General features: G+C 40.1%; 1 protein-coding gene across 4 annotated transcripts in view; it reads left to right on the top strand.

Moving 5' to 3' along the window:
* Positions 1-27,330, top strand: part of HDAC9 (histone deacetylase 9) — a 967,189-nt gene that overhangs the window by 575,630 nt on the left and 364,229 nt on the right. For all 4 annotated transcript variants that reach the window (XM_066238685.1, XM_066238688.1, XM_066238687.1 and 1 more), the window contains 4 exons: positions 700-815; positions 15,075-15,197; positions 18,250-18,460; positions 18,900-19,117. In XM_066238685.1, the coding sequence (XP_066094782.1) occupies positions 700-815; positions 15,075-15,197; positions 18,250-18,460; positions 18,900-19,117 (668 nt within the window). The remainder of the gene's footprint in view (positions 1-699; positions 816-15,074; positions 15,198-18,249; positions 18,461-18,899; positions 19,118-27,330) is intronic.

Below are 27,330 nucleotides of genomic sequence, written 5' to 3' on the forward strand. Positions count from 1 at the left end.
TAAGCTGTTTTTACAGACTCAGAGCTTTATTGGTGGACAGGAACACGGTGAAACTTGTCTCACTATGATCCAACTCACTGGCCACAGTTTAGAGGAAGGTTTTGGGAGACTACTGTAGCAACTCAAAAATATTAGAAGACTTTTGCTAGAGTCCCTGCGAAAATAATGAGGATTGAGGGCTGAAGCTGAAATGATTGTAGTCAGAAGTGCATGAGAGATCCTATAAAGAACAAAATGGACTGACCTAGTAACTGATTTGGGGAAAAGAAGGAAGTGAAATGACTCAAAGATAGTGATAACAGAGGCAAGCAGGGCACACTTAATACTAGAATACATTGAATTTGACTCACGTTTAAACAAAGATTAAAAATGTCCAGCATCCCAAAGTGATTCAGGCTGGAGTTTAGGAGAAGAAAAAGGCAAGAAATAGAACATTCCTGAGAGTATTCTGCCTAAAGATGCTAGTGGATTTCACAATATTGAGTGATTTTTGACAAGGGGAAGAGGAAAGGGATAAGTTCACAAACTCAGGTGAAATGTTTCAGATTTTTCACTGTTCTTTTTTATTTACTGACACGGAGCTTGCATTTCAGTTGAGGGGTAAAAACAATGTCCAATGCTATATATTTCTTAGAGTCTAACTAACGTCCAGTTTTGATGTTTTTCACAAATGCGTTTGTCCTTCACAATGTTTTGCAGAATCCTCGGTCAGTAGCAGTTCTCCAGGGTCTGGTCCCAGTTCACCAAACAATGGGCCAGCTGGAAATGTCACTGAAAACGAGACTTCGGTTTTGCCACCGACGCCTCATGCTGAGGTAAGGCCCTAATTATCTTGGTTCTTTTAAAAACCCCATCTTCCTCGACTAGCCCCCTAAAATAAAGTCACATTTCTGAATGGAAGTTTAAAGCCACACCAGTTCTTAGTGATTTTTCATATAAATTTATAATGTGAGGAATTGAGTAAGCTTGGTCTTATTTACAAAGTTTAGATGTCAATGAGATTTGACTGTATTGAAATATAGTCCTCAAGAAAAAGAAACACTCAGTTATACCGAGTTTATACTGTCCGGAAGTGATACAACACAGTAGTCCTGCTTGGTTCTTGGGTATTCTGATGGGAGTAGACCCACCAGTAAGTATAAAGACAACCTCGTGCAAACCTCACAGAAGAACAGCATAGCAAGGTAGGTTTTATTCCTTTGACCTAAAGAGTAATGAAAAAAAAAAGAATTAGAATATTATAGTTGAGAAACAATGTGTTCCACTGAACAGACATTTATTGAGGACCTACTATGTGCCGGTCATTTTACCTGGAAATGGGGATATAAAGATAAATAAAATATGGACTCTGTTTTTTGAAGAATGATGTATTAAAAGAAATTGGTCTAAAATAACACGTGATCATTTTTTTCTGACTGTGTACAGTCATATATATATATATATTTTTGTATTTTTCTGAAGCTGGAAACGGGGAGAGACAGTCAGACAGACTCCCACATGCGCCCGACCAGGATCCACCCGGCACGCCCACCAGGGGCGAAGCTCTGCCCACCAGGGGGCGATGCTCTGCCCCTCCGGGGCGTCGCTCTGCCGCAACCAGAGCCACTCTAGTGCCTGGGGCAGAGGCCAAGGAGCCATCCCCAGCGCCCAGGCTATCTTTGCTCCAATGGAGCCTTGGCTGCAGGAGGGGAAGAGAGAGACAGAGAGGAAGGAGGTGGAGAAGCAAATGGGCGCTTCTCTTATGTGCCCTGGCCGGAAATTGAACCCGGGTCCCCCGCACGCCAGGCCGACGCTCTACCGCTGAGCCAACTGGCCAGGGCCCAGTCATATTTATTAACAATTGTTTTCCAGTGCATGAATTATTGAAACCAGTGATACAAGCATAGAGGAAAGCAAGTTAGGAATCTGCAAGAATTTGCTTCTGTTGTTTCTGTACGAGGCTCAGCAAAGGCAACAGTATGGAAAATAGCGACTCTTGCCTGACCTGTGGTGGCGCAGTGGAAAAGCATCGACCTGGAAATGCTGAGATCGCTGGTTTGAAACCCTGGGCTTGCCTGGTCAAGGCACATATGGGAGTTGATGCTTCCTGCTCCTCTCCCTTCTCTCTCTCTGTCTCTCCTCTCTCTCTCTCTCTCTCCCTCTCCTCTCTAAAATGAATAAATAAAAAAAAAATTAAAAAAAAAAAAAGAAAATAGCGACTCTTGTGGAATCAGGTGTTTGGACGTCACCATCAATTGATGGAAATTCCCAAATTTTCTTTTCTGTCATTAAAATGCATTAACTCATTGCTCTGTGCAGGGAAGGCTGGTACAATAACTTTTCTTTTATAACTGGGATATGCTTCTTCCCTTGTATTTTATAGAGTCATGGTACCTTGGGGCTGAAACAGACTGGCCAAAGCTCTGATTCTTGGATCTCCTGTAGCTTTCCTGATACGTACTTATCAAAGCTCTATTAGAATACTTCTACTGACAGGGAACTCACCTCTCTGTCTCCTGAGATAACTGTTGATTTGGGACAGAGAGCATGATTGATAGAAATGTCTTCTGTGCCTTATGCCGCAATATACATTCTCCATAATTCTACACGTGCATATAAACACACACACACTTGCATACGCATATGCACACACATTGATAATAAGTTTTCCATAAATTATAAAATTATTAGGCCAAAATATAGTTGAAAGTAGAAACACAGATCTTAGCCGTGATAAGCAAAGAGCTGTAGCCAGTAAAGTCACTTTTGCTCTGAGGATATTTGAGCTTTGGTTTTCAGGGCCTCCCAAAACTCAGGAAATCGAAAACACAAGCCAGTACTGACCAAGGAGGATAATCTATTAAGAGATCCTCCAAACCTTGATTTGGGATCTCAAAAGCCCGTATCTATGTGGCATTGACTCCCCGCAACCCCAGAGGTAGCTGATGGGGACAATATTTCCCTTAGAACAGTGGCCCCCTACCTTTTTTAGGCCACGGACCGGTTTATTGTCAGAAAATATTTTCACGGACCAGCCTTTAGGGTGGGATGGATAAATGTATCACGTGACCAAGACAAGCGTCAAGAGTGAATCTTAGACGGATGTAACAGAGGGAATCTGGTCATTTTTTAAAAATAAAACATCGTTCAGACTTAAATATAAATAAAACAGAAATAATGTAAGTTATTTATTCTTTCTCTGCGGACCGGTACCAAATGACCCATGGACTGGTACTGGTCCATGGCCCGGGTGTTGGGGACCACTGCTTTAGAAGCTGTAACCAGAAGCTAGTCCTTGCCTTGAGTTGTAGCCCAAATTCATAACCTCAAACTGTTAATTGGGTATGAAGTGCCCAGGTTTGTAGTTCCCCTGAGTTTCTGGGAAAAAAGCAAATATAAATCTTCTCTTGGGCAATGCACCTTTATTCTAGATTTCAAAAATTTCCTTCCGTTTTCCATTGAAAACAAGCAGAGGAGATAGGTACTCTCTTGCTAGTAACAGTCTTTTAGCTATTTGAAGAATAACCACTGTGGCATTATCTCAGGTACTTCATTGGTTTCTAGTTTCTTACCATACTCTTGTCGCTTTTTTCTCTTTTTTGTTATCTTTTCTGAAACATAATATCCAATGGAATAAATACCTCGCCTATATTTGTGGCCGTAGGTGTTAAGTGTGTGTGTGGTTCTTGGACGATCGGTTACAGGTATTATATTTGTTGGTGCAATGATATCACCAGTGTCTGTCAATTTTCTGCTACGCTTTACTCAATTTACAGGCAAAAAAATCAACTTGGTAACAATTATTTGTTAAAAATTTAGATTGCCGTTTGTTCTCTTTTTAAAGAATGTGATTCTTGATCATCATAGCAGGAATACTGAAGGGTCCTAAATGAATTCCTTACCCTTAGAAAATGGGAAGGACACACTAAACTACATTCGACAGGGTGTTGTATGAGTCTTCGAAATTTATTGTGCCAAAAGGTGCAGAAGACCCTGTTACAGCATGATGATATTTAATAGTTTCAGAAGCAGCAGCACAGTATTTTGATCAGGAAACCATATGTGCTAAAGTGTATTTTAAGGCCCTGGCCGGTTGGCTCAGCGGTAGAGCGTCGGCCTGGCGTGCGGGGGACCGGGTTTGATTCCCGGCCAGGGCACATAGGAGAAGCGCCCATTTGCTTCTTCACGCCCCCCTCCTTCCTCTCTGTCTGTCTCTTCCCCTCCCGTAACCGAGGCTCCATTGGAGCAAAGATGGCCCGGGCGCTGGGGATGGCTCCTTGGCCTCTGCCCCAGGCGCTAGAGTGGCTCTGGTCGCAGCAGAGTGATGCCCCGGAGGGGCAGAGCATCGCCCCCTGGTGGGCAGAGCTTCGCCCCTGGTGGACGTGCCGGGTGGATCCCGGTCAGGTGCATGCGGGAGTCTGTCTGTCTCTCCTCGTCTCTAGCTTCAGAAAAATACAAAAAAAAAAAAGTGTATTTTAAAACGGCAAGGGAGGATGAACACAAAATTTAGCATGGTGGTTACCTCTCGGAAGGGAGGAAGAGGGGCTGGGACATGATTGGTTACTGAAAAGAAAGATACAGATTTTTGTTCCTTATACACACACACACACACATATCGGACAACATGAAGGAACAACCAAGAAATATTGTGTAGCCATGAGATTGAAAGTAAATGAAAATGGTCAGATTTTTCTCTTTCCTTCAAGCTTTTCCTGACCTGTTCAATTAAAATCGGTTGCCCGGATTACAACTTTAAAGATCCTATCTTCAAATTTCAAAATATCTACAGTGGAGAATGGCAATTAAAGGAATTTGCTTATATTGTGTTAATCTGTTCTATATTCCTAAAAGGTTTGCTGTCACAAATATTTGTTTAGATGCCCAAGATTTTCAGCTAATCCTGGAAGATATTCTGTCACTACTAACTTTTCTTCCACCCGCACCATTTTAAAAAAAAAAAAGAAAAGAAACAAAACAAAACAAAAAAACCCAGAAGGAAATGTGATTTAACGGAGTTTGAAAGAGTAGAGGTATTTCTTCAGGTCAGTGACGGGACATTCACCTCCAAGGCTGGAGAGACTAGTTCAAAAGCAAGCAGTGACTTACTTCATAATGAATTAATTGTGTGCCTGAACTGTGAACCGAAAGGCCAGGTGGGCAGACCTTTATGCACTGATGGGTAGCCTCTCTGTGGCCCAGAACAAAAAAATTCAACCCTGATGGCTACCATGTGGTCTTCTGCCACATTGCATTTACAGAGGTCTGTAGTGTAATTCATAAGAGAGCACACACACATCACATCAAAAGAAAACTCTCTGCCCATTAATATCTTAGCGTTGTATTATTAAATACTTCCACTTAAACTAGATAAAAGATGAACAAAATATTTTCAATCAGTTCTTGATCAACAATCATTTTGAATTTAGTATGATTTTTTTAAGATGTCTTCTAAAATTAGTAATAGCATGTAATTTCATGTGAACAAATATTTGGGGGGGGTGTGAAAAATTCACATCATACACATTCAAAACCAAGTTAGTTATGCACTTCACTGTTTACAAAATAGGCTTTTCCTACCATCTTTGCTTAAGCACCACCAGTGAGTTTTTATTTTAAAACACTGTAACAATGGGCCCTGGCCGGTGGGCTCAGTGGTAGAGCATCAGCCTGGCCTGTAGAAGTCCCAGGTTTGATTCCCAGCCAGGGCACACAGGTGAAGTGCCTATCTGCTTCTCTACCCCTCCCCCTGTCTTTTCTCTCTATCTCTCTCTCCCTCTCTCGCAGCCAAGGATCCATTGGAGCAAAGTTGGCCCAAGCACTGAGGATGACTCCATGACCTCCACCTCAGGTTCTAGAATGGCTCCAGTTGTAATGGAGCAATGCCCCAGACAGGCAGAGCATCGCCACCTGGTGGGCATGCCAGGTGGATCCCAGTGGGGTGCATGCGGGAGTCTGTCTCTCTGCCTCCCGCTTCTCACTTCAGAAAAATACAACTCCCCCCCAAAAAAACAGTGTAACAGTGTACATGTGAACAAATTCTTATTCTGTGACCTGTAAGTAGAAAAGCATGTCACCTAATTCTTTTAGAGCCCATGCAAATGAATGGGATGCTGCTCCCTTCTGCTCCTCAGGAATTAAGGAAAGTCAGTCTGTACCTCAGGCTAATCTTGAGGATTAGGTGAAAAGAAAATTTTCTGTCTTGTAATTCACAGGTCCTGCCTAATTTAGATAAAGGTAAAGACATAAGTAGGAGGAGAATTTAGTCTTAAATCCAGAATAAGGAAACAGAGCAGCGAATTTAAATGTCAGGGTCTTCCGTTCAGAAGGCTTTGTTGAGAACTTGGCTCGAAAACTGTTGTCATTGGTGGATCCTTCAACTTGCCCTGACCCTCAGATCTGATGAAAGATACTGACACCCCAACAGCTCTGTTAGGAGGAATCGGCATTCGTAAGGCAGGTGGGAAATTGGAAGTGCGAAGCACGTTCATTTTTTGTTATTAATACTGGCTCCTAATAGGGAAAACTCAGCAGCATGTTTGTCTTCCAGCTAGCCAACCTCGGGTGAGAATGCGTCTGCATCTGCTCTGTCCACTTTCTGCTTCATTCCTTCCCTTTCTTCCTTATGCTCAGCCCCCGGCTCAGATTGCTGGAGCCGTTTCCTCGATTTGTTTGAAAACGTGGTTGGGGAGCTGAAACCTAAGGAGTTGTCTGTTTCCAGCTCCAGTCAGAGATGTCTTTACCTATCTAGCAACTTTATTGTTAATACTGTGGGCTTGTGGGTTCAAATATGTTTCCATGAATATGAACACCATTAGTTGAGATTCATAGATTTACTTGATAGCTATTTCAACAGTAGCCAAGCAGCTGGTTTATTTCTTGTTGGACATTAGTGGCTGGCTCTGCTGTACTACTTTTTTTTTTTTTTAATAATTTTTTCCAGCAGATACAAATGATTTTTTTTTAAAAGGATTCTAATAATAAGGTTAAGGACTGTAAAATCATCTGGCATGTCACTGTTTCGCTCCAGTCTCACGTGACTCATCTGCCTATTGTTTCATAATAGTTGTTGTGACATTTGTTATAAATGTTATGCTCCCTTCTGAGTGGGTGTAGGGCTCTTGTTTTAGATGGCACCAAATAAAAGGCTCCTACCCCCTAGGGAAAAACGGTTGCTATGGCAAAGGAATCATTTACCAGGAATAATCGGAGTCGATATTGTAAAGCAAGACCTTTAACAAATCGTCAATGCCTTTTATTTATTTTTTTTAAAGATTTTATTATTGATTTTAGAGAGAAGATAGAGAGAAAGGTGGGGGAATAATGGGAAGCATCAACTCGTAATAGTTGCTTCTCAAATGTGCCTTGACCAGGCAAGCCTGGGGTTTTGAACCAGTGACCTCAGCATTCCAGGTCAACACTTTATCCACTGTGACACCACAGGTCAGGCCATCAGTGCCTTTTAAATGCAAAGGAAGTCTTGTTAAATAATGATTTTTTTTTTGTCTTTAAACTATATTATAGGAATACCTTCTTGGGTGTCCAGCAAAAAAGTAAAAAATAGAGATTTTTTTCTGCCTTAAAAAATTTCATCATCACATGGAAATTTTAATTTTCTATCACCTGTCTGAAAGGAGAATAGAAAATAAATACGGTCTTTGAAAAGTAGTGTGATGCCCTGGCCGAATAGCTCGGTTGGTTAAGAGCTTTGTCCCGAAGCACAGAGGTTTCCTGTTCGATCCCTGGTCAGGGCACATACAGGAACAGATTGATGGTCCTGTCTCTCTCCTCTCTCTCTCTCCCCCCCCACCTCTTTCACTAAAATCAATCAACTAAAACATTAAAATAACAAAAAACAGAAACAGAAAAATAGTATGGAAGCCATAGGCCAATATTAAAATGTTAGGAGATTTGTTTTGTTTTTCATGCAGCTCTCTTCTTTTTAGATAGATTTGGGGATTGAGACCTTTTAAAACCAAAACGGATTGTGGTTTCCAAGCATGCTTTTCTGGATGCTGTTCTAGTAGATGAGGACAGTAGGTGACAGAGCTAGTCAGAGGTGCTTCATCTTAGGCTGAAGGATCTGATGTCCAGGAGAGGCGCGCACCCTCCCGCCCCGAGTGAGCGTGAGCGTGAGCGTGAGCGGCAGGACTCAAATGCAGCACACTTAACTCCGTTCCTGTTCAGTCGTCCAGACTGCTTCTCACCAAGACTCTAGATATTGGCACTCTTTTTCCAATGCTCATGCATATTGTAGTAATTTTGAACATGCAGTAAATTGAAAATTCTACATCCACTTTTTCTATGAGCCTCTTAAAAAGTAGGTCATTATTTACATAACTAATATTGTCAAGAGTCATCTGTTGATTTCTTTGTCCTCTTGAGAAAAATGTTTGTCCTCCCTCCCTCCCACCTTTCCTTTCCCCTCCCTCCCTCTCTCTCTCCCTCCCACCTCCTTCTTTCCTTCCCTCTCTTTTTCCCTCCCTCTTTTCCTCTCTCCCTCCCTCCCTCCCTCCCTCCTTTTTTCCCTCTCTCCCTCCCTCCCTCCCTCCCTCCCTTACTTCCTCCCTCCCTCCCTCCCTTACTTCCTTCCTCCCTCCCTTACTTCCTCCCTCCCTCCCTCACTTCCTCTCTTCCTTCCTCCCTCCCTCCCTCCATGTCTCCCTCCCTCCTGCTTGCCTCCCTCCCTCTTTTTCTCTCTCCCTCCCTCCCTCCCTTTCTCCCTCTCTCCCTCCCTCCCTCCCTTCTTTGCTCCCTCCCTCCCTCCCTCCATGTCTCCCTTCCTCTCCCTCCCTCCCTCCCTCCATGTCTCCCTCCCTCCTGCTTGCCTCCCTCCCTTCTTTCTTCTTTGCCTTTTAGGCCCATGATGTTAGAGGTTCACAGGGAGGTCAAGGGAGGCCTCAGCCCAGTGTCAGTGTCCAGGTTCTTATCCCTGACAAGAAAGAATTTGATAGTAAGGCAGAAAAATTCAGGAATAAAGCACAGAGATTTTATTAATTTTTACATTTTTTTCTGAATTGATTTTTGAGAGAGAGAGAGAAACATCAAATTGTTGTTCCACTTATTTCTGTATTCATTGGTTGACTCTTGTTTGTCCAACTAGGGATCAAACCCACATCCATAACTGAACCTGCAACCTTGGTGTATCTGGACAACACACTAACCAAATGAGCTACCTAACCGGGGCCAAAGCAGAGAGGTTTTATTAAAGCGGAAGTCCACACTCTGATAGAGAGTGCAAATGGGCCGGAGAAGTGAGACACACGGAAGGGTCCAGAGGTCAGGGCTTATAGTTTGGGCTAGTGAGGAGGAAGGTGTAAGGGGGTGGAGCAGGTGGGGCACTGCCTTCCCAGTGGGAAGGGAACTTTCTTGGTTTCTGCACAGGATGGCTGCTGGTCTATCTGCAAGGCAAATGGTATTGTAATGCAATTGTTATGGCTCTAAGTCACTTTTCAGTCATGGTGCCTGGCCCAGCTGGGTAGAACTGACCCTTGTTTGTTTCTGTGGTTTTCCTTGCAAGCTTGTTTCTCCATACAGAGGAGGGTGGAGGTGGGCCCGTACCTCACTCTAGCTGTCTATTTCCTTTGTCCCTGCAAGTCGTCATTCTCTTCTCTGTTTGTATTTAGATAGATTCTTACATCATACGAAATTATTTTGCTTCATGCCCATGAATTTTAGTAGGTATCAGTGGCATGGTGTTATCAGCCTCATTCCATTTCTTATTTTCATTGCTAAGCAGGTGTGTTTAGATCCAGTCATGCCATTATGATGCATTTACCTAATAATTTACTTTCAATCGCCATAATAACCCACGGTGGACACTGCTTCTTAAACCCACCCATTTTTCAACTAGCTGACCCCATGGCCTCCAATTCTCACCTGCCAACAAAAAGTGCTTTAATAAATATCCACAAAATCGCCCTGCAACCTTAGTAAGACAATTTATTGAAAATGTAATTCCCAGCAGAAGAATTGCTCGGTCATGGTGTGTGGTGTACTTATTTTGGTTTAGATTGCTGAGTTGTTCACCAGAATTGCCATACCAGTCTACAGTCCCACCAGCAACGTGTAATGGTTCCTACCTTTCTAAATCCCAGTTACATTTTGACATTGCCATTTCTCTCTTTTTTTGCCAGTAAGAGATTTAGACTCTTAATTAAAACTAATAGCATGTTGGCCCAGGCCAGGTTGCAAAGTGGTTATAGCATTATCTGGCATGCCAAGGCTGTTGTTGGTTTGATCTCTGGTCAGGAACATATGAGAAGCGAACAAAGAGAGTACAACTAAATGGAACAACTAAGTGTAGAACAAATTGATGCTTTTTTTCTCACCTTTCTCCTCTCTATCTCTCTCAAATCAATGGAAAATTTTAATATATATATATATGTATGTGTGTGTGTGTAAATAACTGATAGCTTATAATTTCACTGGCAAAATAAACAACTCTATTGAGAAACACAGAATTTTTCAGTTTATGGGTATTGCAGATATTCTCCATAAGAGAGGCTAGCAATGACTGTGATGGTGGGAAAAGTAAATTTTGAAGATCGTTATTAAAATGTCAGGAGACCTCCCTCACCCAGCACCTGGCTCAGTCATATTCCTCTTCTCAAGATCATGCTCTTTCTGGCCAAATGCTAGGTACCCGTCAAAGCTTGGTTTAAATTGACACCCCGCTCTGTGCCATGTAAGTTTTTAACCCTACTCTATAGTAATGAGTACAGGCCATTAACATGAGTACTGTGCTCCTCTGTGTCCCTGAAGAACACGGGCACTCCTGTGGTGTAAGACATCCTTGTACGCCCATCACCTAGCACCACACCATTCGTCTCATTTCATTGTTATTAATTACTTTCTGTGTGACTCTTTTTTTTTTTTTCTGAAGCTGGAAACAGGGAGATTCAGTCAGACAGACTCCCGCATGCGCCCGACCGGGATCCACCCGGCACACCCACCAGGGGCGACGCTCTGCCCACCAGGGGGCAATGCTCTGCCCATCCTGGGCGTTGCCATGTTGCGACCAGAGCCACTCTAGCACCTGAGGCAGAGGCCACAGAGCCATCCCCAGCGCCCGGGCCATCTTTTGCTCCAATGGAGCCTTGGCTGCGGGAAGGGAAGAGAGAGACAGAGAGGAAAGCGCGGCGGAGGGGTGGAGAAGCAAATGGGCGCTTCTCCTGTGTGCCCTGGCCGGGAATCGAACCCGGGTCCTCCGCACACTAAGCCGACGCTCTACCGCTTAGCCAACTGGCCAGGGCATCTGTGTGACTCTTAAGTGATATTCATTTATATATTTGCTTATTTTATCTAACTGCAGTGATAGTTTCTGGTTCTGAATCTTTTTTTAGATTAAAACCATCTTCCCCATGTTCTAACATGTGAGATGTTGGCATCTTAGCTTAGCACTGATTTAAGGGCTGGATAACTTTCAAAACTGCTCCTAGAAAAATCCTGGTTTTGTCTGAAAATACTTGTGAGCTCACACAGTGCTAAGGCAGATTGACCATTCAACCTCGCATGAATACGGGTCAGGATCCTTCATTGTTTGTGGAAAATGGTACCTCTCATGATCTGTTCGTCCGGCTTGGCTTTTAATTGTGTCTGTACTCCTAGCTGTGTAGAATAGTGCTCCAGGTTCTTATTAAGAACTAGAACTGATAGACTGCACCCTCCCAAAACAAAATTGAGGAAAGTTATATTTAAAGAACAAAACTTGGGGAAAGCACTTTTCAAATCTGTTAGGTCATTTGCGATTTTAACCATTGGAAGTCTACATACACGCTGTGCCTGTTTTCTTACCTGTTAATTAAAGGAAATGAAGTAACATCTAGTCCAGGGGTCCCCAAACTTTTTACACTGGGGGCCAGTTCACTGTCCCTCAGACCATTGGAGGGCCGGACTATAAAAAAAACTATGAACAAATTCCTATGCACACTGCACATATCTTATTTTAAAGTAAAAAAACAAAACGGGAACAAATACAATATTTAAAATAAAGAACAAGTAAATTTAAATCAACAAACTGACCAATATTTCAATGGGAACTATGCTCCTCTCACTGACCACCAATGAAAGAGGTGCCCTTCCAGAAGTGCGGCGGGGCGGGATAAATGGCCTCAGGGGGCCACATGTGGCCCGCGGGCAGTAGTTTGGGAACCCCTGATCTAGTCCCTGACGTTCACAGCCTCTGTGGGAAGAACAAACTATACCCAGTGAACGTGGGGGACTCAGGACTTTCCTTACTTCGTTAAGAGTTGACTCGATGACTTGAAGATTGTCACATCTCTTGAGGCCTGATTTTGCTTCCTCGACCCTCTAAAAGCTACTCTTTTCTCTGTACGTTTCTAAAGGTTCCTTCAGTAATGACCACGGAGTACGGCTTCGGCGGCAGAACCCAATAACAAATCTTATAGCTTAGGTCAGTTTTAAAGTTTTCTTGCTGCTCCCACAGGGAAGCGGGATGGGGGAAGTCACTCAGTTTCCTCATCCATAACATGAGCATAATGGTAGCTGGAGAATGAATGCCTCTGAAAAAGAGGTTATCATACCAAAAAAAAAAAAAATCCCTGGCACAGGGTTCAGCGTGTGCTGCGCTCTGAAAATCAACGCGCTGTCAGCGGAAACGGACACACTCGGTTTTGATACGAAACGACAGGATCTGACGTCCCACAGTAAGAGTATTCCCACCTTCTCTCACTTGGGTCAGCGCCCGTGTGCGTAATCAGCATGCCACTGCCATTATTCCAGCTGAGAGCACACGTTTTCTCACTTTAGGGGAATGTTTGCGTCCTGTGAAGGCATGGGAACATATCCCAGAAGTTCCGTCTGGGAATCAGAGATAACCTCTTTTGTGAGGTCTGTGATATCTTGTGCTGTCCTTCCCGTAGTGCACGTCAAGTCTCAGTGCTGTGAGAAGCAGATCCAGCCTTGAGTGAATGCTATATACATCATTTACAGAGCTTCGTCTCCCACATTTATTTCTCTTCTGTGAATACAGACAAGTGAATGAAATACCCCTTTATTGTAAATTGCCACTTGCTGTCAATGAGCTAGTGAAAATTTTTACTTCCTCGTATATTCTTTCTGATGTTGTTCACGTGTACATTTTAAACGTAAAATTTATGTCCAAAGTTATGTTTAGTGAAAGAAAAGGAGGAGCTTATCTTTTTAAATTAGAGCAAGCATTCAACTATTCCTGATAACTCCTGGAATAAAACTGCGTTCTCACACACAGTGGTGATGAAAGCCTTCCCAACCCTCCTCATGCTATCGTGTCGTAGACAACTTTGTAAAAGGTGACACAGAAAGTCAACATAACGCTAAAAGTTTCATGGAAAAAAAAAAACCAAAGCCTGAGCGAGCTCGGAATTTCAAGTCGCAATGAGAAAAATCCACATCTAAGCTCCTGTCTTTATTATCCTAAGGCTGGGACTCATCTCCAAACAAACGTATGATTGAGGTGATGTTTTGGAATAACATCCTGTGTTTTGCTGGTGCATCACTCTTCGGTGACATTCTGAGGGCGCATTGTATTAGCACATGATATTTTCCCCAGTTAATTGATATCCCAGGTTTGTCCAGAGGAAAATCTACAGCTCCCCCAAACATGCTTGACAAGTTATTATATTTACTTTAGTCAAAGCCCGTGTGTGCAATATCCCTCTTGGAGGTGGTCTATTATTGGAGTCCCATATGCTTTTTGTTTGGGAAGAAAGCAGTGACTGTGTCATACTGTTACATGGAGTATTCTTTTTCAGGGATGTTGTTCCCTCGGGGACCATATCAGGCCAGAGTTCCTTAGTCTAATAAGACCTTTGTAACTCTTTTTGTATAAGAGTTCTGGGAGGGAAGCAAGAATTAAACAGAAAATGTAATTCAAGCAACCATATTAGGCCACATGTGGGAAAACATGACTCTTAGTATTGTATTAAAAAAAAAAGGTTCTGTTGTAAAAAGCACTGTGATGCCAAACGTTCTGCACATTTCAGTAAAAAGGAAGGCTGTGGTGGCACAGGAAACTCGTAACACTGTAACGTTTACTTTAGTTTCTAAATATGGATGATTGAGAAGCACCACACAGAGTTGTCTATTCACAAATTGTATATTAATACATACAAATCGTTATTATGAGAATCCTATATGTATGATGATACTTAATCTAAGATTTCCTTGTGTGAATTTTTCCATCAGTAAAATAATATTTAAGTCGTAAGAAGATAAAGACTATATATATGTAATTTACTCATAATTATATTATATATATATATACTCATCACAGTTATAAAAATATAATATATAAATATAATAAGTTATAAAAAATATAATACTAATAAGATACTCATAAGAATTACTCAATTTTACTGTTGTACTTTACCCATTAATGACAAACATGCTGATTTTGGTCCATAAATCTAGAATTCTAAACATGAATTTTGCAAAATGAAAATGGAAGCCCTTTCTTCAGATTGTTTTTATTATTATTATTATTATTATTATTATTATTTTTGTATTTTTCCGAAGCTGGAAACAGGGAGGCAGTCAGACTCCCGCATGCGCCCGACTGTGATCCACCCGACATGCCCACCAGGGGGTGATGCTCTGCCCATCTGGGGCGTCGCTCTGTTGCAACCAGAGCCATTCTAGTGCCTAAGGCAGAGGCCATGGGGCCATCCTCAGCACCCGGGCCAACTTTGCTCCAATGGAGCCTTGGCTGCAGGAGGGGAAGAGAGAGACAGAGAGGAAGGAGAGGGGGAGGGGTGGAGAAGCAGATGGGCACCTCTCCTGTGTGCCCTGGCCAGGAATCGAACCCAGGACCCCTGCACACCAGGTTGATGCTCTACCACTGAGCCAATCGGCCAGGGCCCCTTTCTTCAGATTTTATAATTATATCTGAGGAAGAACATTTTAATTTCGTTTTACATGTACCACCTGGATACAGAAATCATAAGTAATCAAAATACTTAAAACTATTTTGACTAAGTATGATCATGTAAAACCTATTGTCTGAAATCTGAACATTTAACAATAAAACTTGTGGTATTGTAATCTTTGGAGATTCCTCTTTCACTTTTTTAATTTTTTTTTTGTTCTTTTCTTTACAGCAAATGGTTTCACAGCAACGCATTCTAATTCACGAAGATTCCATGAACCTGCTAAGTCTTTATACCTCTCCCTCTTTACCCAATATTACCTTGGGACTTCCAGCAGGACCAGCCCAGCTCAGTGTAAGTCAGACAACAGCCTTGAGCAGCCTGTGTGGTAACTTCACGGGAGGGCTCTTATTTCTTACATGTTTAGACTCCAGGGAAACTTTGTAGAGTCCACTCTCCTCTGCTGTTTACTGAGTTGTTCAAAGATGTTCAGTTTAACGTCAAATTAAAAAAAGTATGCAGGTTCACATAAGAATATATAAATATAAAACTAGTAACTACCATATTTCCCCATGTATAAGACGCACCCTTTCCTGAAATATTTGGGGTCTAAAAACTGGGTGTGTCTTATACAGTGGTCGTAGATTTTTTTAACTTGCACTTTCTGCTTCTTCTTTTTTTTTTTTTTTTTGCCCTTGTTTTTGCACTAATTGTTTTAGGTTTTTTTAGATTTTTTTTTTTTTACTTGTATTTCCAGCTTTCTCGTACTTACCTTTTTCTCAAATTTCGGGCCCCCAAATTGAGGTGCGTCTTATACATGGGAAAATACGATAACATTCCTCTAATGTATCATAGCTTTTTTAAAAAAGAAAGCGCTCTAGCTATTGTATCAGATACACACCACCATCCCATGAAGCAGGGATAATGAGCCACAGTTTTGCAAAAAGTAGCAGCTGAGACTAGTAATATTTAGACGTCCGAGTCTACAGAGCCAGTAAGTAGCAGGCTCGGCGCTCCACCCACGCCAGCGCTGAGAGGTGTAACCTCTATCATATGAGCATATGGTTATAGAATTTATTTTGTGAATGGCTTTATTTTGAGAATTTAAGTTACCAACTCTATCGTACTGAAGAATACGTATCTGGAAAACCTCTTTGAGAACAATATTTAACTCTTCCCAGGGGACTCACAGTGAAGAAATTACTTTAAAAGTCCTGACAACTGAAATAGGATCTTTTGGAGGTAAATTGTCTGACTAGCAGAAGATTGCAATAATTATTTTACACATTGTCCCTAAAATAATACGCATTTTTGTCATTGTAAAAGATCTGTAAACTTTACCTGGAATAACTCACCTGTGAAATCTATAAAAATTAAATTAATTTACTTCTACAAAGGTCATGTGATATATTAGGTTTAAGGAGAAATTTGTTCTAACCCTTGTCACCAATTTTGCCAATCTTCAGAAAAGCAAGTCTTTCATGGAGTGCAGCTTGTCAAATTCACATCTTTTACAATATTCCCAGATCAGGAAATTATAAAGGGTGAACTGTTTTGGGACTAATCTATTTTCAGAATATAAGACCTGTATATGGTATGCTAATTTATGTATGAGCACACTTAAAGTGACATTTTTAAATGATAAATTTGATGGCTAGGTTTAATATGTAGCATAAAATCAGCCTGAGAGGTATCTTATGTATTTGATATTTTTAATAGAGTGGAATGGTGACTTATGTGATACAGCAATCCTGTACCAGTGAGGAAAAAGCAAAATTTGGATACTGTTATATGATATGTCTTGGGAATGATGAAGAAAGGCTTTATAATACTAAATTCAGCTATGCCCTTGAAATTCTACATGAAACATGATAAACAATTGGCTGTAGCAAAAATTAAAAAGGAATTAGGGATAAAACTAAACATAAATATTCATAGATGATATTCTCAAGTCTTCACTTATTAAAAATCAGTTTTCTTCTGTTCTTGTTTTTCCTATCTTTTCTGATGATAAACAAAAACTTCTTATGACACATGAATAGGCATTTTATATCCACTCCTTTTTTGCAAGCTCTAAGTCACTTCTGCCGGCTAACACAAACATACACCACTTTTAATGTGGTTGGGGAGAATTTTTTTTCTCAAAGGACCAAGTACTAAAGCCAGACCATTTAATGTTTTGATGGTAATACAATTTGGTGCCGTTGGATGAATAAACCAATGCGGTTTGGATCGAAGTTTCATTTTTCTTTGCTTCCATTTTGGTGTGGATGAGGCTATCACAATTAATTTTTCAAGCTTAGCATTGCTTTGGCAAAGGGACCTCTAATATTCCATTTCCCCACCGAGTAGTGGGAAATTTTAAGAAAAAGAGGCCAGGAGAAGGAATCACTTCTAGATTAAACATTGCCTTGACTTGCTGTGTGACTAAGACAAACCATTTACCTCTTTGTCCTTTAATTTCTCCATCACTGAAAATTGCTTTGCTTCCCTGGTGCACAGCAATTTTGAAAGATGAAACATGAGTTTTGAAAAGAAACACACCACATAATTTTGAGGTATTAGACTTCTGCTTTGGTAATACCAAAATGACCACTATTCATTAAATGCTTTTGAATAGGATAATTCATTATTACTATTGATGATATAATTATTATTGCCTTATTACCGTTATCATACATTTCAAGTTCTTAATAGCATTTCTATTTGATGTAATTCTACTTGTAGTTTATTTATTAAGCAAAAGTATCTGGAGTATCATTTTTAATATTTAGTGATTTGAGGATCTGTTACGAATTAATATAAAATCCACGTTTAAATCAAATTCCTGCGTATTTTGTACAACCTCTCATTGAGTTATCTGAAGAATTTTATTTTAAAAATTAAATATTGGAAACTTTGCAGCTCTGTGAACTTACAAGGAGGACGTGGAGAGAAAGGAGGAATTGTTCCTTCTGCCCGAGACTCCAACTGATAGACCATTTTATCTCTAGCTCCTTACATGCTCTGATGGAGCCTTAGCTTAACGATTTGAATCCATTTTATTTTTCCAATATACTTTTTACTTAATCAGTATATTAAAGTAGTTTAGAAATAAACTTCCTAGTTATCCAGCCTAAAATTAGCATCATTTTTAATGTTAAAAGATCTCTCTTAAGTTCAGTGCAATCGTACCCCAATACTAAACTGTCTCCTGTGCTTCAACTCTACTTTTATGTCTCCATTTTTCATTCAATTAGTTTAAAAGACCTGCTGTTATCCATTTTCCCTACTCGGCCATAGGTAAGATGGCTCTTTTTTTAGGGGAGTGGAGGGATATGGGATGAAAAACTAATCTGATGATATGTGGACCCAATGACCCACGTGGATGAAAGAGGAGTCACGGCTTGCTTGTTTCTTGACACAGGCTTCTAATTCGCTCAAAGAAAAACAGAAGTGTGAGACCCAGACACTCAGGCAAGGCGCTCCTCTGCCGGGCCAGTACGGGGCCACCATCCCAGCGTCTCCAAGCCACCCCCATGTCGCGCTGGAGGGAAAGCCAAACAGCAGCCACCAAGCTCTCCTGCAGCATTTATTACTGAAAGAGCAAATGCGACAGCAGAAGCTTCTTGTAGCTGGTAATTTACAGGGGCACCGTTTCTAGATCATTTGGGGGCTTTTGTTCTATCAGCGATCCAATAGAATATCTTTTTAACTTAAGACAGTGGTACAAAGATGGACCATTTACCAAGGTCTCTCTGATACCTGGGACTATAGGAAAGGCTACTGTCCTTCGGTTTTCCTCTAGATCCAGATCTGTGAAAAAAATAACCTCACCTTATTTAACCTTCACATAGCAGAGCGAACTGCTGGTGAGTCATGGGTCAGACGCATGCCTGTCCTGTGCTTTGGCACTTCTGCCTTTACCCCATCCAGCCTAGCCTTCTTCTGATGTCTGCCTGGCAGAGTTACTACTCTTAGTAATAATTAGCTCCTGTCTGTTTGCTGTGGCTTCTTGTCTTGTCTTAAACAGAATTGCGTGTATGTGTACATGGATATATATATTTGTTTTTTCAGGTGGAGTTCCCTTACATCCTCAGTCTCCTTTGGCAACAAAAGAGAGAATTTCACCTGGCATTAGAGGTACCCACAAATTACCCCGTCACAGACCCCTGAATCGGACCCAGTCTGCACCTTTGCCGCAGAGCACCTTGGCTCAGCTGGTCATTCAGCAGCAACACCAGCAGTTCTTGGAGAAGCAGAAGCAATACCAGCAACAGATCCACATGAACAAAGTAAGCCCCCAAGCCATTTTAAGTGCCGTAACCACCACATGGTGGAAATTGGGGTTCTCTTCGCTGAACTGGGCATTCAAGAGGAGAATGTCAGTATATGTCAGAGCCGAAAGGAGAATGCCAGTATATGTCAGAGCCGAAAGGAGAATGCCATCAGGGCTCAAGGACACCATCACCACATCAGGGTTTTCAGCACCATTACATTCACATGATATTTGCAGCAATTCTGAGATTATAGATTAGCAGGGTCATCTAGGACTTGAGCACCTATTTTAATTCATAAGGACATAGAGGCACATGTGTGCAGAGCCTCACTTTTCGGTATTGCAGGAAAAGCTTGAGGCAGCATTGAATGAGATTGATTGACATCTCAACAAGTTTACACAGATGCTGGCAGAAATGACAAGGTTAGCCAGCCTGTTATTTTTCAGCAGCTTGTATGTATCCATGTTATAGGTATTTTGTGAGCATCTCCACTTTATTCCAACACAGTGTTTAAAACGGTTTCTGGGAACCTTGCAGTCATTTCTTTCCGGCAGCCTCGTGGCTGAAGTGGACAGCGAATGTCTGTATCTCACCACATCCTTAGATGTTCCCTTGCTGAGGCAACCACAAGGAAACAGTGATCACAATCTAACAACGGCAGACAGGCTGCTGAAGCATTTTCAGCGAATTTGTAAGCAAAACTGGTCTGTACAGTTTCGCTACTACTGTCTGCTATGGTTGGCTTACAGAACGAAATCTTCTCATTCCTGGAAATGTTGAGGTCTTGAGTGTCAAGATTCTATCCACTTGCCTTTCTTCCTATACTACCTACCAGTATCTTTTGGAGGCATTATATTGAGCAATGCTGTTCTGTTTACCAATAGCTGAAAATTGGCTTAGTATTATTATATTTGATTGTATGGTAGGCTAAACAAAACCTCATGGGCAAAGGTCTAGTCATCTTTCTAATAGCAGGAAGAGAAGGGGTTTTTATCATGGACTTACCCAATTGCAGGAGAACCTAGAGATTTTTCCTTCTCTTTGGCCTCCATCTTACCAGGTAGAACCTTGAGGGGAGGATGGGCTAAAGATCATACTACTGGACAGAAATGCTTCCAGCCCAGCCCTTTGATGCTTTGTGGGGAGGGGGGAAGGGGAGAGATCACTGTGAGTGGCAACTGCCTCGTCTGCCATCTTTCAGTCTACCGCAGACTACATTTCCGTATATTGCAGCCTTTTTATATCTTGTCAGATTTAATGCCTACTGGATTGCTACAGCTTTTCTCTGAATTATCAAATTGTTCTGTGTCAACTCAGTCACCTCATAGGAGAATCGCGTCCTTCTTGTATAATGGTGTAATACTCATTGACTTGAGTGGGCTTCTGCTTGTGTCTGCTGCATTGTGGTAGAGTTCAGTTTGTGTCGTGGTCTCTCTCTCAGCACGACTTGAAACTGCCAGGTAGTCTTGAAATATTGTCCAGTGTCTAGTGAGAAAAACATTTATGTGGAAGGAAAGATTTGGCGAAATCCTTCCTTTTTTGCCTGATAAAATTCTGATCTGGAATTCGGTTTGTTGGATTCCTCTGAATACCTTTTGGACTGTTTTTGGAATACGTGTTTTATGACCGGAAGTTGCCACTGTTTCAGACTCAGAGGGTGTGCTAGTCTCGGCGTCTTTCTATTTTCATCTCCCAGCGGAGATGTTGATGGGCGATGCTAATCTCAGTCACACGGCGGGAACTAAGAGGGAAAACAGGCATTTGCGTTTTAGCAACGAGAAAGGCGAATCTTATCGGAGACCTTCTCCCCTGTTCCCATGTGGAGCTGATTCCTTGGAATCTGTTAAGAATTCTTCCCCAAATTAGAAACAAACCTATACTGTTAGGTACATGTTTGTACAGTGGTTTGATTATGAAATCTTGTCTTAATTAGACAAAATGAAGTCCAGAAAACTTCAAAGTACAGAGCTGATCTTTATATATTAACCCCTCTCAGCTTGGGTGTTTAGATTACTCAAGCAGGTCTCCAGTTGGCTTCGTTCCAAGTATGTATTCCATATGTTTAATCAAGATGGCATATGCATGTTGGGTATTCTCCAGATTTTGAAAATATTTCACCTGCCCTCAATTGTCAAAGGGAACAGAGAAGGATCTTATTAAAGAAAATATTAAACCTCTGTCCTGTTCTAAAATATTCACAATGGAACCATCAAGAAACAAATTATTACAGTTCACGTTCCTCGTAAGGTGATGAAAACATTTATTTCCCATTAGGTGAAGGCCATAACTTAGATGTCAAAGCTACCAAGTTTCTGTATAACAATGTATTTATATGTCCTATAGCTATTCAGTCTACCCACTAATGAGAGATAAACATAGAAACTTTAATTTATATCATTTTTTTTCTTGTTATCTTGGATGAACCTGTATTGAGTCCATTCAAACTGGAACCTAATACAGTAGTTGGTATCATAAAAACATAGTCCTTGCTTTTGAGATACTTATTATAGCAGAAAATACAGGCACACAGGAAGATTTAAATGTGCAGGTGACATATTTTAAAATGTCTCTGCCTTTTAGTCCTCAACTTTTTTAATTGTTCCTCCCCACCGAAGAATTTAGGGAAGCAAAAATGGAGTAACAAGAAATAAAAAATAAATAGATTTATTTCTAAACCTACATTTCATTAACTATGATTAGCCTTCATGGTATGAAATTTTTAATGATATATTTAAATCTCTAAGAAACTTTAGGAGAATTAGAGGCAAAACTATACTTTTCAGAGTATAGTTTTTACAATGATTTATTTTTTTAAATTTTGAAGACTTACTCAGATCTTGCTAGAATTTGAATGCATTTATGAAAGCGGTCATTCATGCTTGTTATAACTATACAATTGTAAATGTTGTTAATTATACTAAATAATTTACTGACACAAGAAATTTGTCGGTTACAAGAATTACTTGCCAGATAATTATGGTGTAAGTACCCAATAGCTTAGCAGAAATATCCCTGAGATGGATTTATATAATAGTATTTGTATTGTCATAGCAACACAATGGGGCAAGCCAGAAAGGTGAGTAGAAATCCTGTCAGAATGTTTTATCTCTGCTAATCAGTATGAATATTCTATATTCACACCGAAAGTGTTTGAGACACTTAATCATAAGAAATTTATGGCTTATAATAATTTTTCTTCTTTGATCTTTTTGAGACAGTGAAAAAATTCAAAAATGCATTAAAGAATCATTGCTGATCGATTGTACATTTATGCCATGATGACTGTGAGCCTTCTCAAAGAACTAAGAGTTTCTTTATACCTAACCTCAAAATAAGACTTGCTTTTGCCAGTATCTTTTGCTTTTTTCTTTTTATTGGAAGGAATAAAACAGTTTCTAAGATGGAATTTTCTTCATAAACACAAAAGAGCAAACAAAAATGTCACAGGGTTGGTAATTTTCTTCTGAGCCTGTTTCAAGTTTAAATATTGCCACAGATTTTTCTGATAAAATAAAACGATGATAAGTGAAAACAAAACACACCTCTGTTACTTGGCTATTTTTAGATTCTTGAAGTATTCTGACAATTGCCTATTTAAATGAAGGGTCAACCTCTAGTCACATCACTATTCAAGTGACACACAGAAGTGTTCCCAAGTACCTTTAGCCATTTTTATTGTGAGATCATTTGATGTAGCTCTCTGACCCCCATCCAATAACATTTTTCTTTGCATTATTTTATTGTTAACAGTATTAAGAAAATGGATTGATTCATGTGTAATGGATTCTATTTTAACTATAATTATAGTCTCTTTTCTAATGCCTGTGTTTTCCATATTCTTCTGAGTCTACATGAGCAGAATTTGAAAGAATCCTCTTTCTTCATTCTGTACTTACTTGAATTAAATACTGATCTGTGCTTGTATCCATGTAGCAAATCATGTTGAACTCTTATTTTGTGCCAGACACTATTTTAGGCACCAAGAAAACAACATTCAGTGTTCTCATGGAGCTTACAGAGTCGGGAGTGGGGGAGTGCAGTATTCAACTAAACAGCAATACAGTGCACTAAGTATTAGCAGAGAAGACATGTGGGAAGGAAATTGTTTTCTTGAAGAAATAAGACTTGAGACTCATTTGGTTACTTCTCTGGATTGTCTTGTTCATTTTACATTTTCTTTCTCTTTCTTTCTTTCTTTCTTTCTTTCTTTCTTTCTTTCTTTCTTTCTTTCTTTCTTTCTTTCTTTCTTTATTTCTTCCCTTATACATGCTTAGTGATAAATGTCTTATGCATTCCTATGACTGGATATCAGCCAACACTTAAAAAAAAAACCCTCATAAATCATGAGATGATATCTTATATATGTCAAGGTTCACTCTAGATATAAGTATTTATTATATATTTATTACTATGATACTTAGGCATTTTGACATGAGAGCTATTTTATCATAATAAAAATATATTTAAGACAAGACCAGTGAAGGAGAGGCCAAGCAGATGTCCTCTGTTGCCCTTATTCACGCAGGTAGATATTATATATGACAAGCAAGGCATGCATACAGTTTTGCTCAAATGCTGGAACAGCAAATAGAGAGCTTTCATTAGGTTTTAAAAGTGAATCTGACCCTCTATGTGAGTAGTATCTGTTATACTTCCCTTGACATAATTTCTAATATAAATGTTACATATTCTTCATAACCCCTCATGATTCATACCCACTGCTTGTCCCCTCTATTCCATTCCCATCAGCCCTGGGGAGTATACTCTTCCGTGCCTGTGGTCACATACAATCATAGTATGTATATGTATGGCTGTTACTTTTTTCTTTATGAACTGTCCCTGAAGGCAGTCCTAAAATAAAGCTATTTTGTGTACTGTTGAGGACAGTGTATATTTTCCCAAGAATATTAATTTGAGGAGCAACTATTAGATTTATACATTCCAAAAGGTATACATTTTTTGATTCATACTTCATAGTATCCAACAAGAAAACCCAACATATTAGCTTTGTTTTAATAAAGGTAATTCTCTTCATGGCTTCCCTGTGGGAAGATTAGAATTTTAAGTGTAACTAGGTGAAGACCAATCTTTGCTTTGTTGCTGCTTCCATTTCTCTTAGTATGTCTTTCCTTCCCCGTCTTTAATGTGCTATAAATTTTCCCGTCACCTTCTCCTTTGGTACCAGAGGAATAGGATCATTCAAATAATGCCAACTCTCTTTTACATGTAGAGTTTACTGTGTGCTCAGGCAGTATGCTGACATTCTTATGGGTATTATCTCTTCAAACTTAACTCACTTTTGTTTTAATATCAGAAGGAGACCAAGGTCACAGGGCTGGAATTCGACATGGATTGTGTGACACAAAAGACTGTCCTTAACCTAAACTTATGCTTATGATTTTAGTGTTGTTTTATTGCCAGGAAGGAGACAAGATCCTCCTAATTTTATTTTTGCTAAAAAGTACAAAACTTACAACTAAAAAACAAGGCAAACCAACAACAAAAGGGGGGGGGTAGATCATTTTATGGGTGTTTTCGTGTTGGTTTGTATTTTCCAAGATGAAGAAATCCCATTTCCTGGCCCTGCTTCCCAACTTTCCATGTGTTGTCCTCCATGTTGGAAGGTTTTTTGTTTTGTTTTGTGTTTAATGGACCTGATGGTGGGACATTCAGATACCCTGTTGGAGTAGAGGGCTTTCCAACGGTGTGGCGAGAGCACCGTACAGGGCCAGCTACAGCCAGGCCAGTTTCCATTCCTTTCCCTCATGTGGTAACATTGCCATTGTTTTGGATTGTGCAAACATCTCACAGGAGAGCGGGCCTGAAGCTAAAAGTCTATTGACCTCATCAAGTTCAACTGAAATGCAAATGTTGGCATCTCATCTAGGGGTGGTTGGAAAATGCCTCGTGTTAAGTTTTGAAAAATGGATGAGTAGAAACTTGAACTGGGCTTTCATTTAGGAAAGTAGGCATTACTGTTGTCAGGTTTAATTTCTCTCTATCCATTTGACAGCTTGTTTCCATGCAGAGTCTTTAATCACCAATTTCAGATTACATTCTGCCCTTTAGATGGATAGTATGTCCAAAAACGTTAGCTAGCACTGAAAGGAAGCCTTAATTTTATAACAGTAAAAGGGCTCCTAGATTATTTATCTATCTATAGAGGTTTATAAAAGAAACTTTGACTTTACCCTTAAATAGATGCTATTTTGACATGATTAGCCCAATGTAAATATGTCTGTGTAGGTATGTAGTTGGCTTCAAAAAAACCACTTATGCTGCAATACCAGCTTACGTCAGCATAGAGAATTCCTGTAGAAGCATTTCACTATATAATTACAAGTTGATGGTTTATAATATACCGAAATGGCTTGTTGCTTTATTATTAGATGTGATGAAATCCTGTGTTTGTGAAAGAAACGAAATGACCATGTGAGTAGATTAATGTGTAACAGTCAAAAGTGTCCCCAGTGCTGCATTCATAACTTGAAGACGAAGGGAAAGACCTCGACCTTCCCTTTTCACTCTACACTGTTAATCCAGTCAGAGCTGCTTTAACTGAATGAGAAAAACAATAGTCGGGCATGACTATGAGGTAAGAAAAGAGGGGAAGGAAAATACCTGGGGAATTAAACCATGTGGGTAGTTTGACTGATGTTGATTCCAGGCAGTTCAAAGGGAGAGGGAGGCTAAATAATTCGCTTGTTTCCCAACCTTGACAAATAGTTTCATTTGACAGAATGAAATAATTAAGTCTAACTCAGGAATTTTTAATATATCTAAGTGATTTGTGTACATGAAAACCACCAATGTGTAGCTGTCTCTTTGTTATAGATTTTGGTTGCTTATGGGAGTTCCTGATTGTAGGTTTTTTGGTTTTTTTTCCTCCATCTTTCTCTCCTTTCTCTAAATACTTACAAAATCTGAGGGATTATAGTGACCCTGAAATGTCACATGGTCTGTAGTTGTCCCATCCTTGCAGGCAGAATTGCATCTGGGGCTATGCTCTCATATACCAAACATACCATCACTCTCTTGCTATCGATTTAGTTGTATCAGCCAGCAATAAAACTCACTTCTACAAAATGATTCCTAGCTTGGAATAATTTACGACGTTCACGGAGATTTTTTTAGCAACCATTATGCTGCATACTGGAAAGGAAAATAAAGAAAGCATGTTCTTTCCTTTGAATGGGCTCACAGACCTGCAAACAGATTATTTTGTTCAAAGATAGTTCTATGTAATATATAGCTCATTTCAATTGCAAGATCAAGAATGCTTGAAATCCTTTCCAAGAGAACTTTCTGGTGTCCAGCAAAATTATTTATTAGTTTTGCATCTTTGGTTGAAGTGTCAAACCTTTTTGCCCAATCATCCTCTAATCTGCACATTTTAGAAGTAGCTAGTAAGGCTTACCCAAGAGAAGGTGCTGGAAGCGCTTTGTAAACATGGTAAGCAGTACTGAACTCCAACTCAGTATTATATTCTTGTTTAGCACTAATAATTCTATTTTTTTTTATTCTGTTAATGAAAGTGGTTGTCTGGAAGTGCCCAACTATTTCCAAGACACACATTTCTCGCTTGTCTCAATATTGCATCAGGCTACTTTGTTGTCAACCAAACCACTATATCTTGTTCCAGTTTTCTCTTCCGTCTCTGTTCACCATGAAGTCGACCTTGTTTTCTCTTTTGGAATAGTATTATGGTTAGTTATTGAATTTTTATTGAGGTATAATTTACACACAGTAAAGTTTATTCCTTTTGCTGTACAGTTTGGTGAGTTTTGACAAATGCGTATTGCCATATAATCATCACAAGCAAGATACAGAACAGGGCCCTGGCCCAGCAGCTCAGTTGGTTAGAGCATCATAACCGTATTCCAAGGTTGCGGGTTTGATCCCCGGTCAGGGCACATACAAGAATCAATCATTGAATGCATGAATAAGTAAAACAACAAATCTATGTTTCTCTCCCCTTCTCTCTCTCTAAAGAAAAAATAAAGATACAGAACAGGTCCCTCAACTTCAAAAATTCTCTTTTGCGCATTTATGGTCTGTCCCTACCCCTACTTCTAACCCCTGGCAAAGTACTTGAATTTTTCCATGTAAGGAACGTTATTAAAAAATCAACATCGTGAAGGATGGTGTATTTTAAGAGCATGCAGACATCAGCCCTAAGTGATCTAAGCCATAGAGTATTCATTCAAGAGAGGACAAGAGGCGTCATT

Source organism: Saccopteryx bilineata, chromosome 7 (assembly GCF_036850765.1).
Source record: "Saccopteryx bilineata isolate mSacBil1 chromosome 7, mSacBil1_pri_phased_curated, whole genome shotgun sequence".
Lineage (NCBI taxonomy): Eukaryota > Metazoa > Chordata > Mammalia > Chiroptera > Emballonuridae > Saccopteryx > Saccopteryx bilineata.